This window comes from Pseudophryne corroboree, chromosome 5, assembly GCF_028390025.1.
Source record: "Pseudophryne corroboree isolate aPseCor3 chromosome 5, aPseCor3.hap2, whole genome shotgun sequence".
Taxonomy (NCBI): domain Eukaryota; kingdom Metazoa; phylum Chordata; class Amphibia; order Anura; family Myobatrachidae; genus Pseudophryne; species Pseudophryne corroboree.
The window spans coordinates 770,491,983-770,510,332 of record NC_086448.1 but is presented as its reverse complement, the minus strand read 5'-3'; the positions used below and the strand labels follow the sequence as shown (position 1 = coordinate 770,510,332).

Below are 18,350 nucleotides of genomic sequence, written 5' to 3'. Positions count from 1 at the left end.
TCAATTCCTCCGTGGAGACATTCACCAGCAGCAATTTCCTCCACAAAGTACACAGGGAGCTGAGATGGTGAATTCCAGTGGGGACGAATTGATAATCTGTGAGGAGGGGGATGTACACGGTGATATATCGGAGGATGATGATGAGGTGGACATCTTGCCTCTGTAGAGCCAGTTTGTGCAAGGAGAGATTAATTGCTTCTTTTTTGGTGGGGGTCCAAACCAACCCGTCATTTCAGTCACAGTCGTGTGGCAGACCCTGTCACTGAAATGATGGGTTGGTTAAAGTGTGCATGTCCTGTTTATACAACATAAGGGTGGGTGGGAGGGCCCAAGGACAATTCCATCTTGCACCTCTTTTTTCTTTCATTTTTCTTTGCGTCATGTGCTGTTTGGGGAGTAGTTTTTGGAAGGGCCATCCTGCGTGACACTGCAGTGCCACTCCTAGATGGGCCAGGTGTTTGTGTCGGCCACTTGGGTCGCTTATCTTAGTCACACAGCTACCTCATTGCGCCTCTTTTTTTCTTTGCGTCATGTGCTGTTTTGGGGGTGTTTTTTGGAAGGGCCATCCTGCGTGACACTGCAGTGCCACTCCTAGATGGGCCAGGTGTTTGTGTCGGCCACTAGGGTCGCTTATCTTAGTCACACAGCTACCTTATTGCGCATCTTTTTTTTCTTCTTTGCGTCATGTGCTGTTTGGGGAGTAGTTTTTTGAAGGGCCATCCTGCGTGACACTGCAGTGCCACTCCTAGATGGGCCAGGTGTTTGTGTCGGCCACTAGGGTCGCTTAGCTTAGTCACACAGCTACCTCATTGTGCCTCTTTTTTTCTTTGCGTCATGTGCTGTTTGGGGGGTGTTTTTTGGAAGGGCCATCCTGCGTGACACTGCAGTGCCACTCCTAGATGGGCCAGGTGTTTGTGTCGGCCACTAGGGTCGCTTAGCTTACTCACACAGCTACCTCATTGCGCCTCTTTTTTTTCTTCTTTGCGTCATGTGCTGTTTGGGGAGTAGTTTTTTGAAGGGCCATCCTGCGTGACACTGCAGTGCCACTCCTAGATGGGCCAGGTGTTTGTGTCGGCCACTTGGGTCGCTGAGCTTAGTCATCCAGCGACCTCGGTGCAAATTTTAGGACTAAAAATAATATTGTGAGGTGTGAGGTGTTCAGAATAGACTGAAAATGAGTGGAAATTATGGTTATTGAGGTTAATAATACTTTGTGATCAAAATGACCCCCAAATTCTATGATTTAAGCTGTTTTTTAGGGTTTTTTGAAAAAAACACCCGAATCCAAAACACACCCGAATCCGACAAAAAAAATTCGGTGAGGTTTTGCCAAAACGCGTTCGAACCCAAAACACGGCCGCGGAACTGAACCCAAAACCAAAACACAAAACCCGAAAAATTTCCGGTGCTCATCACTAATATTAAGGGCTTGGAGGAGAATTTTATGAATTCTCCTTCAATTGCCCTTTAGTACATTTAGGTGATACTAAAATGATATAAAGATAATAAGAAAACTCCCCTTTTTACATTATTTTTTATCAATATTATTTTTACTACAATAATGTTAAAAGGGGAGTTTTCTTATTATCTTTATATGCCCGTTAAGCCCCAATGGATGCTACTGTAGGTTTGATATGTGAAGTCGGAGCTCTTTCACGTCAATATAACATCCCACTTTTATTCCTTGTCTTTCAATACAGAATCTTCCTGTCTGTTCCCTGCTAGAAATAGACTTTTCCCTGTCAGTGTGCCTGTAAAGCAGCACTGTGGCCGCACAGATGTCTGTCATTCCACATGTTTAAATATTTAAATCATCAACTCCAATGGCAGGGTAGTGTGATGAGAGGTATTGTCATGCAAAAACATCTATGCTAATCCCGAACAATGTCACATTAACTCCGAGATTAGTACATCAGAATCCTGCAGAATTATTTGAATTTGTTAAAAAGCCATATTAAATCAGCAGAATAATGGGAAATGGCAGAAGCGGTGGCCTTTCACCTGCTGACATACTGGAGGAGAACGTTCTGGCTGCATCTCAAATTGACTGAGGTTGTTGTGAGGGTTCTCACGAGCTGGTTGTGATGGATTCGGCGTGACTGCTAAACAAGCAGAGCGTTATTGGTTGTGACAGATGGTAGGGAAGTTATTTCTGTGCCTGGCTGTTGTGCTGTGTACCTACAAGCAATGCACTGCACTCCTAATGGTCTGTTTTGGCTCTGGTGGCAGATCTATCTGTTTGGACAATGGAACTCAGTGTGACAAGTCATCTTTTAATGGCTATTGCTATTGCGTGGGGGTTGTTTTGCTGCGTGTTCCCATGTTTTCCAAGATTTTACAGTAACTTGTTTATATGAATTGTACATAGGCTGCAGGCAGGTAAGACATGACCAAGGATTGGAAGCAGGGCCGGTGCTACCCTTAGGCCAATGTAGGCAGTTGCCAAGGGCTACTGCAGATAAGGTGCACGTAATGCACAGAAGAGGGGCTGCTAGGACCACCTTGCCGTCTTTTGCCGTAGACTTTTGCACTTTTTGTAAATACTACTAGTATCAGCCCCTGGTGTACAAATGTGCGTCTGACTGTACAAGAACCGAGGTGTCCATTTTGTGCGTCTTTAGATACAATGATCCCACTTGGAGGGTCTTAAGACACTATCATCAGAAGAACCATCAAAACTTTACCAGCCCTATTCTAAGTACAGGTTCTCCATCTGAGAATGGTCTCCATTATAAGAGAGTAAGGGGCCTATTTATTGAAAAAAAAATTTAAATGTGAAAAAAGGTGTTTTCACACAATTTTCACATTATTTTAGTATCATTCAATGTGGTCAAGGGCTTTGGGAGCAGTTTTCGTGAAAAACTGCCCCAAACCCGCTAATTGTCAATTTTTTTAGTAACCCACATCTCATTTCCCATACTTTTATTATTATGGGAAATGCGATATGGCCTAAGATATGGGCAAATTCACACAAAAAAAAAGTGAAAAAAATGCAGCGTGCTAGCCAACCATAGCGCCAGCTACAGCTGGTGTAATCACAGGGCAGTACTGTGATCCGCAGCCTTTTGCACAACTTTCTCTGCCCTCCCCCCGGCATACAAAGATGTGCAGGGCCGAGCTCCAGTGATCAGCTATGCGTGTTGAAAAAATAAATAAATAATACTTACCAGTCCCAGGACCGAGGATCGGTGCCCCGGAGAGCGCTGCCAGACACTGGGTCCTCCATGTCCTGCACTGTGACCCCTTAGCATTAAAGTGACGCAGCAAAGCAGCAGCTCACTTTACAGCACTGGGGGTCAGAGCACAGAAGCAGGATCAGGCGTCCAGCAGCCTCCTAGAAGCAGCAGACACCGGCTCCTGAGACTGGTAAGTATAATCCCCGGGAAGGGCTGTTTGCGGCATGGGGGTAGTCGCGATGGGGGGGGGGGGGGACTGGCAGCGACTGACGGCGGCATGTGTGCAGCAGGACGTCGGGGTATTTTTTATGAAAACTGCCCAGAAGAAACTGCGGTGAGGCATTGTAGAGACAGAGCTTTCTCGCAAGCATGCAATAATACAGCCATGCGATGTACTGTCATCAGATGCGGATGGGGATAAATTGGCCCCTAAGCATCTGAGTTGGCAGACAGCTATACGTCATCCCCGGGACATTCCCATAACTCTCCCATCTACATGCATCTGATTGTCCACCTCCCAGTCACCAATCAAGAATGCCCAGCATTTCTAATGTATTTATGAGATCGCTATCGCTACTGGGACGCAATGGCTGTTTTAGCAGAAAAGCGGGACTGTCCTGCTGAAATTGGGACAGCTTGAGAGGTATGCAACTGTGCAGCTCTGAGAGGTGTAGCATAGCATCTTATTCTTTACATTGTGCAGCTTGGGCCTCATTCAGGTTGGATCGCTTATTTGATCCAACCCACACTTTCCCGATAACACCAACCATTAATATCAGATTAACATCACAGAGAATTTTATATATATCGGATAGGCACTCACCCTTCCCTGTAGCTGGAGCCCCGGTGCCTTCTGGAAACTGTTATACATACGGCATTTCCTAGCATGCTCTGAGTGCCACTGCATGCTAGGAAATGCCGTGTGTATATATATATATATATATATATACGCTTGCTGGTGCGGCACTCGGCTTAAAAAAGTAGTCAGCAGACCAAAGTAGCCATAACAACGTTTCAGTGCTTTATTGCACTATCGTTAGGTTATAACCTGATGATAGTGCAATGAAGCACTGAAACCTTGTTATAGCTACTTTGGTCTGCTGACTACTTTTTTTAAGCCGAGTGCCGCACCAGCAAGTTTATATGGATATATTGTGGTATATGTGAAGGCACCAGCGTATACTATTGGAGTTTCGGGAGTGACAGTCCTAGGCGTGTGTATATATATATAATTAACCATCCGCATCAACTAGTGAACATTTTCAAGTTAACAGCAGAAAGATTGCACCGGTCCAGCTGTTGTGGAACTACAGGCCCCAGCATGCCTCACTCACCAGACGGCATGTTTAAGATTCTAAGTTCAGTTTATGCTCAGACCTGTCTGAGTGGTCACGACCATTTGATCACTGCACATCACAAGATGAGATGTCTGTAGACCATTAGTCGCTGTTGCCTTGTGTTAGTTGGTGTGCAGAAGACATTGGTTTACCGTGGGGGGGGGCCTCTGACCGCGTCTCCAGGAGTTGTGCGTCCTGCCTGGTTCCATCAGCCTGCTCTCTCCTGAAGTGACAAAGTGTACGCGCAGGAACTTCCCTCTGGCATCTTCATCCAGCTCTCACAACGCAGCTTATAAATGAAAGAGTTTAACACCATTAAATGTGTCTGGAGTCGCAATAATCCCTTCAAACTATTTGTGCAATCAGAAAAGGTTATAGGCAAAATAAGGCAGTGATATTTTAAAGCGGGAACATTTCAGGATTAGAAGGTAAGCAGCACACGATGACCTAGATTCATCAAGCTGGGTTATTGTGTGTTCAGCTCCACTGGTGATTTATCAAAGTGCCTGAAATATAGATTTAGCTGGAAAAGTCAGTGATTGGGATATGTTTATGGGGGTCATTCAGCTCTGTTCGCTGCTGTGCATTTTCACACAGCGGGCGAACGGGTCCTAACTGTGCGTGCGTATGCACCGCAATGCGCAGGCGCGTCAGACAACAACCGGCATCGCCGGTCAGCAATGGGATGGTGCGAAAAATCCGATAGCACTGGCGTACACAAGGTGATTAACAGGAAGAGGCCGTTTGTGGGTGGCAACTGAGCATTTTCAGGGAGTGTCCGGAAAAAAGCAGGCGTGCCCAAGTGCCTTCAGGGAGGGTTTGTGACGTCAGCTCTGGCCCCCGACCACCCTGATTCCATCGCACTGGAGGATTTTTGTATTTTCTTTTCAGCTTTTTCATACTTTACCATCCACATGGACTTAGATTGGGAATAGTAACCTGTGCTGAGCGCTGTGCACCTTGCGAGCCATGTGAGCGGACGTGTTACACTAACGGGGCTTTTTTTGTGGGAGAAAAGTGACAAAACAACCAGAAAAAAATGTGTCGACCTTTTGACCCTGTTGACCTTTGGACCATTAGTGGTCGACCTATTGACTGTAAACCTTTTTAGTGTAGATCTAATGATCCACACCCATTGAAGAATGCTTTCCTCAGCTTAGCAGTTACCTTATTAAAACCCCTGGTGTATTAGAAACTTCTATCATGACTTTATCTTCCTTCTCTACTCCAAGCTATACAGTACCTATGCTCGCAGCAGCCGTCCACGTACTTTCTATGTAAAATCAGCTTAGCTTTTCAGGAACGTGACTGCAGCTGCTATCTTCATAACTCATATTCGTACATATAGATTTCTTACGACCAACCACTTACACTTGGTTGGGAGATCCGTGGGGGGGGGGCTTTTAGAGGGGTAGGTCTATTGTAGATCAAGTACAGTAAAGGCATAATTACACAAATGTGAACCCTTGCAGACCTGTAAGACGGTCATGTGTCTATCTGCCTACAGTCATACTTGCATCTGTATTATCACGCCTAGACTACTGCAATGCCCTCTACATTGGTCTCACAGCAAAAGAATTGCACCACTTGCAGCTTGTACAAAAATGAGCTGCTGGACTATCAACCTACCAGCTCTGTTCCAGCTATATAACACACATTCTCTACATCCTGCTCTGGCTGTCTGTAAGGTGGTGAATCTGTTTCCAGATTGGCTTACTGACCTTCAAAGCAGGTCCAAGCTACCTGAAGCAGCTTCTGATCCCTTAACTACCAATCTCAATTACTGCGATCTGTAGATGAAGGACTATTAGCAGTACCTAGAATCTCCTGTAATTCATCTGGGGGTCAAGCTTTCAGCTTTGCAGTTCAGACCGTATGGAACGCACTGTCCCCCACAGTTTGAGAAGCATCCACTCTAAAATCCTTGAAAAACAGACTCAAGACTTTCCTGTTTATTCACGTTTTTCACTAGTGTCCCTTTAGTTCCTAAAAAAGAAAGCTTAGTTCTCTTTCCTGATAAGCTTATTTTGTATTTTGTGCTGTAAATGCAAATGTAAAGTGGTACCTGTATATAAATAACATTTTTATTATTATTATTATTATTATTATTATTATTATTATTATTTTATTATTATTGTTATGTTCTAATATCATATATGTCTTATTTTACAGAACCATTTCTGCTAAAACCCATCACCAAGCTGTGAAATTCAATATATTTGAGGGCATGGTTTGCCATGGAGTCCCTCTGGTCACTATTGCTGGTGGAAGAGTGGTATATAAAAATGGAGTGTTTCAAACAGTGGCAGGTCATGGGAAATATATTCCACGCAAGCCATTTGCCGAATATGTCTACGGACGGATTTTAAAAAGAGATGAAGTAAGTAAACACAAAGTAACCTATTTTTATTTTTTTATTGTTGCCACTGTTGAGTGTTATTCAGCCTGGAGAAGGTTCCTTAGGAAAGGCATGGTTCAGTAATCCCACTTCTAACACCATTAGAGGATTGCATCACCTTTACACTTAAATTCAGGAAAAATAAATGCAATGAGTGCCAAAATAGCAAAAAACAAAATTGATAGATCACCAAATTGAAATGGATAATAATATGTAATGAAGGTTTAATCAGCGCAAAGGAAACATCATAATTGGCTTAAATACAGCATAATTTGTCAACTAGTAATCCAATGTCCCACTCCCATTACTGGTCTGTGGGATAAAGTCTCAACACTGGCTTGTACCATAGTCTGCCCCGGGGGTCACAGTATTGATTCAAAAAGGCCAAATCGTATTTGCTTAAAATAGTCCCTGTTTTAATTGTTACTAATGAGGTTACTCATCATTGACAATAGACATACCCTCAGTCTAGAAATGTCTTAGCATACTGTCCTGGTAGAAAGTACGAGACAGACATGACGGATCAAGAGAAATAGCCTCAAACCCTCAAATATGTTCATTTGTTGAGACTACGATGCTGGCTCTTAGTAGGACTGATCTATGTAGATGAATGCAAATAGCAAGCTTCAGTATACAGCACATGTGCAGATGCAAATGTACACATTTTTGGATACGGTCCTTGCTATTCTGAGTTGGACGGATCTTTCTCGGCTCTGTCTTTCCGTGCCATGGGCATTTTGGGGTAGGATCTGGGCGTTCAGTGTGATTGCACTGGACTGTTCTGACTTGCGGGAGTGTCATGCATAATATCAGTGGGCAGAGCGGCTTCCCAGTTGCAGGTGCAAAGATCCTCGCGTTAGCTGCATGGAATCTCACATTAACGTAAGGTAGTAAATCAGGCTTCTGTGACTACCTGTAACTACACATCGCGGCATGCGAATTGCGGAATAGCGGGAGAGTGTGAACACTCGCACTCGCAATCCATTTGCTTTACATGGCATACCCGCGGATGTGACTGCATGCACCCTGATGCGGCATAACATTACCGTGATGTGTGCGCCCATGTATACGCATTGCGGCAACAATGAAAAAGGGCACATCTGTAGATTTAAAGTGGTAAAAATGTAATACTCTAAACCAGGTTAATTCTGCCTTTTTAAATGATTGCCACATTAAACCTGAATGCTAGATCGCCATAGTCACACCGGTTTTGCAATTCACAAGCAATTACAGTGCATATGGGCCCCTGTCTTCACTTAGACTACTGTTTCAAAATGTATTCAGTGTCGGACTGGGGCATCAAGGGCCCACTGGGGGAAATGATGTTGTAGTGGCCCATGCATAAGGGTGTGGCCAGGCTCCACTTGGGAATGGCCAGCCACCACAGAGGTTTGGCTAACCATTACAGAGTACATGTTCTGTTCCCCTTGGTAAATATATAATAAACCATATTCTTGTGAAGTATTATGTAACATATGTATAATGCACAATTCAAGTGCACTAGGATAGAGTCTGGTGCCTGATCCCTAGAGGAGGAGGAGGGCCCACAGACAGTGGGGCCCACCAGGGGGTTTCCCCTGTTCCCCTGTGGGCCAGTCCGACCCTGAATGTATTCCATCATGACAGAATGTATTCTCCAGCAATGCTCAGGATGCTCATGAGGACACGCCTAAATCTTTCTTGAGCGTTGCCCAGTATTAGCAACATTCACATTCTTAAATGCAGCCTATGATGGAGATTTCTCAAAGCTTGGAGAGAGATAAAATAAAGAGATAAAGTACCAACCAATCAGCTCCTGTCATTTTACAGGCAGTGGACAGGCCATCTCCTCCCATAAGAACAACTTCACCTCCTGAATTCATCTGTGCTGCTGTGAACATTCTGGAGCTCTGATGAGAGGGATATGTACATAGAGTACAAGTGACCAGGAATAATAAAAATATGTGCTGACCCAGTCAGATATCATTTATAATAGTGTGCCAAAAAGACCAAACAGATTATTAAAGTACATTCTCTAAACAATGACTGCTCTAACTTGCCTGTTAGAACGCATAAAGGGGGTCATTCCGAGTTGATCGCACGCTGCAACTTTTTGCAGCCCGTGCGATCAACTAGACACCGCCTATAGGCCCTCATTCCGAGTCGTTCGCTCTGTAATTTTCTTCGCATCGCAGCGTTTTTCTGCTTAGTACGCATGCGCAATGTTCGCACTGCGACTGCGCCAAGTAATTTTGCTATGAAGATAGTTTTTTTACTCACGGCTTTTTCTTCGCTCCGGCGATCGTAGTGTGATTGACAGGAAATGGGTGTTACTGGGCGTAAACATGGCGTTTTATGGGCGTGTGAATAAAAACGCTACCGTTTCCGGAAAAAACGCGGGAGTGGCTGGAGAAACGGAGGAGTGTCTGGGCGAACGCTGGGTGTGTTTATGACGTCAAACCAGGAACGACAAGCACTGAACTGATCGCAGATGCCGAGTAAGTCTGAAGCTACTCTGAAACTGCTAAGTAGTTTGTAATCGCAATATTGCGAATACATCGTTCGCAATTTTAAGAAGCTAAGATTCACTCCCAGTAGGCGGCGGCTTAGCGTGTGTAACTCTGCTAAAATCGCCTTGCGAGCGATCAACTCGGAATGAGGGCCATAGGGGAGTGTATTTTTGCATAGCAGGGCTGCGATCGCTTGTGCAGCCCTGCTATGCAAAAAAAGTTTTGTGTAGAACAAGAATCCAGCATTGTGGATCCCGGAATTGACGTCAGACATCCGCCCTCCAAACGCCTGGACACGCCTGCGTTCGCCGCACCACTCCCAGAAAATGGTCAGTTGACGCCCCGGAACGCCTTCCTCCTGTCAATCTTCTTGCAATCAGCTGTGCGAATGGATTCTTTGATAAATCCATCGCTCAGCAACGATCCGCTTTGTAATCGTACGATGCGCCTGCGCATTGCGGTGCACACGCATGCTCAGTAGTAACCTGTTTGCTGCGCTGCAAAAAATGGCAGCGAACGATCAACTCAGAATGACCCCCAAACTTTAACAAGGAAGACACAAGCAACTACCAACCAGTTCGCCTTACATCAGCAGTAGGGAAATTGATGGAAACACTCTTAAAAGGTAGAGTTGTAGATTATCTCAAATCCAACAATTTACTGTACAGCATGGGTCTTCAACCTGCGGCCATCCAGCTGCTGTGGAACTACACATCCCAGCATGCCCTGCCTCCGTTTTAGCATACCTTAATAGCAAAACTGTGGCAAAGCATGATGGGACTTGTAGTTTTACAACAGCTGGAGAGCCACAGGTTGGCCAGGCCTGATTTACAGGATTCCAAGCAGCATGGATTCACTTGGGGGCAGATCATGTCATCTTATTGATTTTTTTGACTATGTGACTAAAGTACTAGATAAAGGTGGGGCAGTAGCTATAGCTTATCTAGACTTTAGTAAGGCTTTTGACACTGTCCCACATCGCAGACTGCTAAATAAACATGAAAGTTTGGGATTGAATACTAAAATAGTTGAATGGAAAAGATCTTGGTTGCAGGATAGAAAACAGAGAGTTGTGGTAAATGGAGTGCATTCACAGGAGGGAAATGTTACCAGTGGAGTACCCCAGGGATCTGTACTTGACCAGTGCTGTTTAATATCTTTATTGGTGATATTGCAAATGGCATTAAAGGGAAAGTACACCTTTTTGGCAGATAACACAAAGGTTTGCAACAGGTAGACATACCAGGTGGGGTAAAACAAATAACTGAGAACTAAGGTAGACTAGAGGAATGGTCAAGAAAGTGGTAATTACAGTTTAATACCAAAAAATACTAAATCATAGACTTGGGTCTCAAAAATTCAAAGGCTAAATATAATATTAATGGCACTATAAATTATGGAAACTACTGAGGAGGAAAGGGATCTAGGAGTCACTATTTCTGGTGACTTAAAGGCAGGTAAGCAATGTAACAAAGCAATGAAGAAGATGCTTGGCTGCATAGGGAGAGGAATCAGCAGCAGAAAGAAGTAATAATGCCACTAGTATAAGTATATAGGTCACTGGTACGGCCTCATCTAGTATACTGTGTCCAGTTCTGGAGACCATGTCTCCAGGGGTGGGATTAAAATGCTAGGGTTCGGGATTCCGGGGGGTTAGAATACCTACCGCGTTATCCCGATGTTCAGAATCCCAACAGGCGAAGGTCAGCAGGGGTGTATCTAGGGGTCCGAGCGCCCCTTGCAAAGTAAAGGACTTACGCCCCCCTCCCATATTTGAAATAGGGAAGGCGCATGTGCTATAAAACTGGGTGTGGCCACTCAATAGTACCTTAATTCAAGTTACACCACACAGAAGTGTCCATTACTCACATTACACAGCATAGTATTAAAAGCACCCTTTTGGGACATTATCTTGGAGCCGCTGCACTTCCTAGAAGGGCTGACAAGGACCTTCCACAATATCGATGTGCTGGTGGCACTCCATGGACTTAATTAACAACTTGACAGACATGGTGGCATCAGATGCGACCATGCCTGCAAGCAGGGCCGGCCCTACCCGCTCAGCAAAGGGATGCAGTGCAGGTAGGCGCCGGGCAGGAGAGGCGCCTTCACTGCTCTGCATCCCTGCTGAAGCGCCATCCGGTCCCCCTTGCTGCTGGCTGCTGCGTCTGCCCTGTCACACTGACAGGCAGCCGCAGCAGCGCCGGCAGCATGACTCCTTCTCCTCTCTCCCCTGTGACAGTGAGAGGAGAGGAGTGTCAGTTTGCGGTCTGACGAAAGGGGGTGGAGCTACACGGACCAAGGGGGCAGAGCTACACAGGCCAAGGGGGCGGAGCTACACGGACCAGGCTAGCAGACTGTGGAAGATCTGGCCAGCAAGATTGTGGTAAGGGGATGCAAAAAGAGTGTGAGAGAGAAAGTGTGTGTGTGTGTGTGTGTGTGTGTGTGTGTGTGTGTGTGTTTGTGTGTGTGTATGGATGTGTGTGTTTGTTTGTATTTAAAAAGGGGATGCTGTCTGCCGTAATGTGTAAAAAGGGAGACACTGTTTACCGTAATGTGTAAAAAGTGGGACGCTGTCTGCCGTAATGTGTAAAAAGGGGACTCTGTCCGCCGTAATGTGTAAAAAGGGGCCGCTGGCTGCCGTAATGTGTAAAAAGGGGGACGCTGGCTGCCGTAATGTGTAAAAAGGGCACGCTGACTGCGCCCCTATATTTTTTGCACGCGCCTGCGGCGCGCACTGACCCTATTTTACATGCCCCTATTTTGCACTCAGCGGTAAAATGTCTAGTTACGGCACTGTCTGTGTGCAGGGCCGTAACTAGCGCTGCACAGAGTGTTTGTGGGCAGAGAGTTCACATCCATAGGCGTGCACGGATCTCCTGCAGCTCGGGGGCCCAAGAGGCCATGTTAACCCCCCGGCCCTGCATGTAAAGTATGGGAGGGCGCAAATTTATATTTTGCAGGAGGGCGCCGAACACCCTAGCACCGGCCCTGCCTGCAAGTGCTCTATCTGACCTGGTCGCACAGGATGTGACCTGTCAGAGAGTGTTAGCAGCGGCAGGGAAGAGAAACTTCCCTCCGCTGCTGCTGTCAGAGGGAGGTCCCTCTTCCTCCCTGCACTCTCCCCCTATGTCTGCTGTGTGCTGCCGATCATTGCTGATCGGTCAGCATGGCAGGATCCCCCACCCCCAGCAGCTGCAGACAATAGCAGCCACTGGGGAGTGTAAATGACCCCTCCCAAGCAGTATCGGACTGGGGCATGAAGGGCCCACCGGGGGAATGCAGTTATAGGGGTCCATACTTAGGGGTGTGGCCAGCCTCCACAAAGGCTTGAAATACACAATAGTTTAGTGCAGTGTAATGCAACATATCTACCATGTATAATTCAAATGCACAGTCTGGAGCCTGATCCCTAGAGGAAGGAGTGGGCCCTCAGGCAGTGGGGCCTACTGGTGATTTCCCTGGTACCCCTGTGGGCCAGTCCGACCCTGCTCCCAAGCCACTCCCAGACCCCCCTGTATACCTGCAGGCTGTCCCGGCTTTTAAAATGAAAGCCGCAATGTTCCCGATGTTCCCGATCGATGTTTCGATGTTTGGGGGGGATTTTTAAATTAAAAAATATTGTGTTCCCCTTTTTTTTACTAAAATAATTTGGGATAGGGTTAAATTCATGTTCTTCACCTAATTCACTCAAAAAAAAACTGACAATTTCGGAGCGGTTTTTGGCAAAATAAATCGTCAGTTAAATGGTTAAAAACCGCCTGAGACAATTAATTCTCCAACTTTTTGTTTAATACATCTTTTTTAATACATCTTTTAATACAAAATCCCCCCTGTAGTAGTGCCGCTTACACAAAATCACCCCCTGTAGTAGTGCTGCTTACCAGTGGCGGAAGTTCGTCCCAGTTGCCCGGAGGCAAGATAAATATTGGTGCCCCCCCCCCCCCCATTTCCTATATTAAGATAAATAAATGTATGTATGTGTGCGTGCGTTTATACATTTAATTGTCTTTTATTTTAAATCACACATTTTTTACCAGTTATACACAGGATTAGATCCCATGACCTGTTACACTAACAGCAGACACTTTACTGATGGAGTTATTTGCTCCTGTAGTGGAAGCATGAGAATTCTAACTATATGAAGTTACATGTAATTGTCAGAGAAGTATCTTCATATAGTTAAAATTCTCATATTTCTTACAAGGAGCAAATAGCTCCACTAGTAAGGTATCTGCTTCCAGTGTAATAGGTTGTGGTTTCTAATCTTGGGTGTGACCCTTGTAAAATGTGTACCTACAGTATAATGAAAAGGGTGTGATTTGTAAGGTGTAGAGACCAGTGAAGAAGTCGGCCACTGAAAAGACAGCGACAGATATCAAATAACTTAATTCAATGGTGTCACAGAATGGGAGGAGACGTGCCCCCCTTCAGAGCAAGAGCCCGGCGGCAGATGACTCCGTTGCCTCCCAGAGTTCTGCCTCTGCTGCTTACACAAAATCCCCCCATGTAGTAGTGCTGCTTACACAAAATCCCCCCTGTAGTAGTGCCGCTTACACAAAAACAAAATCTCCCCTGTAGTAGTATCGCTTACACAAAATCCCCCCTGTCGTAGTGCCACTTACATAAAACCCCCCCTGTAGTAGTGCCGCTTACACAAAACCACCCAGTCTCACAAATACACACACACACAAACACACATAGATACACACACACACACACACACACACACACACACACACACATAGATAATATACACATATGGATACACACACATAGATACACACTTTCTCAAGCTCACACTCTTTACATCTTCTTACCAAAAGGAAGTCTGGCTGGGGGGGGGGGCCCGCCCGGCAGTGCCACCCACGCCAGGGGTTAGAATGACATAGTAGTTCTCACTGAGTACATCCCTTAGCAGCATACTTACCGACTTTTGAGCAGCCGGTCGGCTCAGCAGGGCAGGCCGGCAGTGTAATGACGTGCTGAGGGAGGCGGGGCGGGGGCGTGGCTGCTGGACGCGTCATGTAAGCCATGCCCCCCCGCTGTGTAATGCCGCTATTGCCGGCATTATACAGCAGGGGGCATGACTATGATGACGCGATTCAACAAGAATCGCGTCATCGCCTGCCCGGACCGCCCACTTTACTGGCTAAGTGGGCGGCCAGGCAGGGGGTGACCCTTGAAATCAGGAGTCACAATGATGGTAAATATAGCCGGGGAGTGGGGCACTTCCAGGTGTGGGGAGGGGCGAGGCACCTCTTCCTCATCAGCACCCCTTCTCATTGGTCCCACGCGGTCTGTCACCAAACACCAGTCACTACAATGAGCACCAGTCAGCAGTGCAGCATGAGCATACCTGTACATTTTCTGCGGTACCGTAGCTCAGGGACGTGCGGTGAGCTAAATGGCTCCGGAGGCACTGGCTAGCCCCAAAGCCAGATTTACATGCAATATATGAGCCAAAGGGTACATCTGAGCATTATACACGGGTTCAGCAGTATAAACTCCTGGAAATTTGGTGAGGTTTGATCAGAGATGTGCGGAGAAGTTAGCCAGGTGAGGCACTGCCTCAACTGCCATAGACTTTTTACTCCAGAGTTTTGGCTATAAAAATGATTAGAATAATGCAAAGAAAATATTTGAAACAGATTATTTGTATTTTTCATATACTTTATTTAGTCAAAACTCTGGCACAAGCATTAGGTATGACAGGAAAGGCTCTGCCTCACCTGCCTCACCCCATCGCACGTCACTGCCGTAGCTGCACTGCATGGTCTATCCTGGCAGTCTGGATCACCGGCTACAAAGAGCTCTGTATGGAGAGGTATCTAGACCAGTGTCTGCCTGTACAGCTGTGTTGAGACTACAAGTCCTAGCACACCTTGTCAACTGGATTTTCTGGGACATGTAGTGCCACCACACCTAGAGAGGAGTTTTTAACTGTATGTATGTGTGCATATATCCCCTCGATGTCCCTGTCCGCACCCTCCTTGTACTTCCCCCTCAGTGTCCCTGCCCGCACCAACCCTGTAACTGCCGCCTCAGTGACCCTGCCCATACACTCCTGTAATTCCCTCTCAGTGTCCCTGCCTGCAGTGTTCCTGCCCACACCCTTCCCATAATTCGCCCTCAGTATCCCTGCCTGCACCCTCCCCATAATTCCCTCTCAGTATCCCTGCCCGTACCCTCCCTATAATTCCCTCTCAGTCTCCCTACCCGTACCCTCCCTGTAATTCCCTCTTAGTGTCCTTACCCGTACCCTCCCTGTAATTCCCTCTCAGTGTCCCTGCCTGCACACTTCTCGTAATTCCCCCTCAGTATCCCTGCCTGCACCCTCCCCATAATTCCCTCTGTGTCCCTGCCCGCACCCTAACTGTAATTCCCCCCAGTGTCCCTGCCAGTACCCTTATCGTAATTCCCCCTCAGTCTCCCTGCCTGCACCCTCCTCGTAATTCCCCCTCAGTCTCCCTGCCTGCACCCTCCTCGTAATTCCCATTCAGTGTCCCTGCCTGCACCCTCCCTGTAATTCTCCCTCAGTGTTCCTAACCTCAGCCTCCCTGTGACTCTCCCCTCAGTGTCCCTGCCCGCACACTCCTGTAATTCCCTCTCAGTGTCTCTTCCCACACCCTCCCTGTAATTGCCCTTCAGTGTCCTTGACATCAGCCTCCCTTTAGCCCCTCCCTCTCATTTTCCTTACCCGAACCCTCCCTGTAATTCCCCCTTAGTGTCCCTGACCTCAGCCTCCCCGTAATTCCCCCTCAGTGTCCCTGCCCGCACACTCCTGTAATTCCCCCTCAGTGTCCCTGCCCACACCCTCCCTGTAATTCCCCCTCAGTGTCCCTGACCTCAGCCTCCCTGTAAGCCCTCCACCTCATTGTCCCTACCACATAGGCAAACGCAGGAGGGGTTCTGGTTGCCCGGAAACCCCCCTCCTCTTGGAAAGTGGCTCAAATTTTGAAAACAATAGCAATGGTATATAATACGATAACTAGAGCTACCACCACATAATGCAGTTTTAGGGACAGAGCAGAGCTGCTGCACATGCCCAGTGGTAGCAGCTTCTTCTACCAAGTTTGCTGTGTGAATCCTCAATCAGTACACTGGCCAAGAGAGTAGCTACCAGGAAGAAAAGACAGGAGCCTTACCATGAGGTGGGAGAATGTGTGCTTAAAAAGTGCAGGACTGGTTCTATTATGTTTGTAATATTTATTTATTTATTTATTATGGTATGTTTAATCTTGTTCCTGACCACTTATTTATATTATTTAAATGTGTGATACAGCCTATACTATAGACTATCTATAGTGTTAAATATTAATACTGTATTCCATACAGTATACATTAATGTCCAGGGTCTTTACTAGGTTCTTCTACTGCTCCCCCAGATTCCCACAATTGCTCCAACGTTCTGCAGAGTGGGAGATTGTGTACTGCATTTGGAAACCCCCCTCTAGAAATCCTGCGTTTGCCACTGTACCCGCACCCTCCCTGTAATTCTCCCTCAGTGTCCCTGACCTCTGTAACTACCCCCTATGTGTCTCTGGGTGAGGGAGGTGGGGGGCGCCAGTTCCTTACTTTGCCAGGGGCGCTCAGACCCCTAGATACACCCCTGCTGTCCATCCTTCTGTTCTTCCTCCTGATCAGCCTGGTCCCCTGTAGCTCCGTCCCTCTGTTCCGTGTAGCCCCGCCCCCTTTTCGGGACTTCCTTCCTGACCTGCACAGTGCACACTATGGCTCTGCGCTGTCACACAGTCAGGGAGGGGGAGAGGAAGCTGAAAGCTGCCGGCGCCGCTGCCTGTCACAGTGTGACAGGCACAGCAGCCGGCAGCAGCAGGGGGAACAGGCGGCGCAGCAGTGGGGATGCAGGGCACCTAGAGCGCCTCTCCTGCCTGGCGCCTACATTCAATGCATCCCTTTGCTGAGCGGGTAGCGCCGGGCCTGACAAGAAGGAAACATTGGTAGAGGCAGATAGACAGTAGAGCAATTTAAACATGCGGGATAGGCATAAAGATCTCCTTACAAAGAAATAAGGATTAAATAGAGTTTGAGGTAATAACAATATGGTTAAAAAAGGAGCTAGATGGGCCAAGCGGTACTTTTCTGCCTCCAAATCTATGTTTCTATGTTTAAATGTAACAATGCACTTAATAAACAGCACATAATGGAAATGGGCAGCAACAAATTAATACATAGATAACTTAATTGGTTTCAGGGAAGCACGGAAATCAATATATTGGCATACAACGAAAAATCTGATTAATTTGAATTTAATATTATATCATGTAGACAGTACACATATACTGCTGATTTGCAGATAGTTATACTTTTACATCCAGTATATCTTAGTAAGTACAGCTTCATTTTAGAAGCTCTTCTTTGCATAATATTGATGATAATAATAAAAATTTTCAGATGTCCATACATCTCTTGGCAATCAGTGTAATGATGCCTTGTATATGCCCTCAGGTTGATTAAAAAGCATACCTTACTATTATTTTTTTTATTATTATTATTTTAATGAACCCAGTTCACCTCAGTCTCCGCCCCATCCCACCCTGTACTCTTTCTAGCCCCGCCCCCTCTGTTCTGTTCTTACCCCCAATTCTCCTGCTGCTCTGAACCCGAAGGCTCTGTCATCCTCCCTCACTATCCTGCCTCCCATACTTACCCAATTCCCAGCAGCCAGTCCTCCTTTTCTAGATCAGTCTCGTATCCTTTGCACTAAGGTTTCTTCAGTGTTTTTCAGCAAAATCTTTATATCCACAACGCACATGTTTATTTTCATTGCATTGTGTTTTTTAGGTATGTCAACCTGTTCCAGTCCAAAGAGAGCCATACAAAGGAGAAGTCATCAAGTTAAAGTAAATGCGGCAGCATCAGCAACAGGTAAAGTTCACCATTGCGCTCATTTACAGCAATACGCAGGTGTATTCATATAGAACAACTG

General features: G+C 46.3%; 1 protein-coding gene across 1 annotated transcript in view; it reads left to right on the top strand.

The window, feature by feature from the left end:
- The window catches only part of DPYS (dihydropyrimidinase), a 109,465-nt gene that overhangs the window by 76,247 nt on the left and 14,868 nt on the right, over window positions 1-18,350 (top strand). Inside the window, exons 8-9 of the mRNA XM_063924305.1 lie at window positions 6,686-6,893; window positions 18,206-18,289. Of these exons, the coding sequence (XP_063780375.1) occupies window positions 6,686-6,893; window positions 18,206-18,268 (271 nt within the window). The 3' untranslated portion in view covers window positions 18,269-18,289. The remainder of the gene's footprint in view (window positions 1-6,685; window positions 6,894-18,205; window positions 18,290-18,350) is intronic.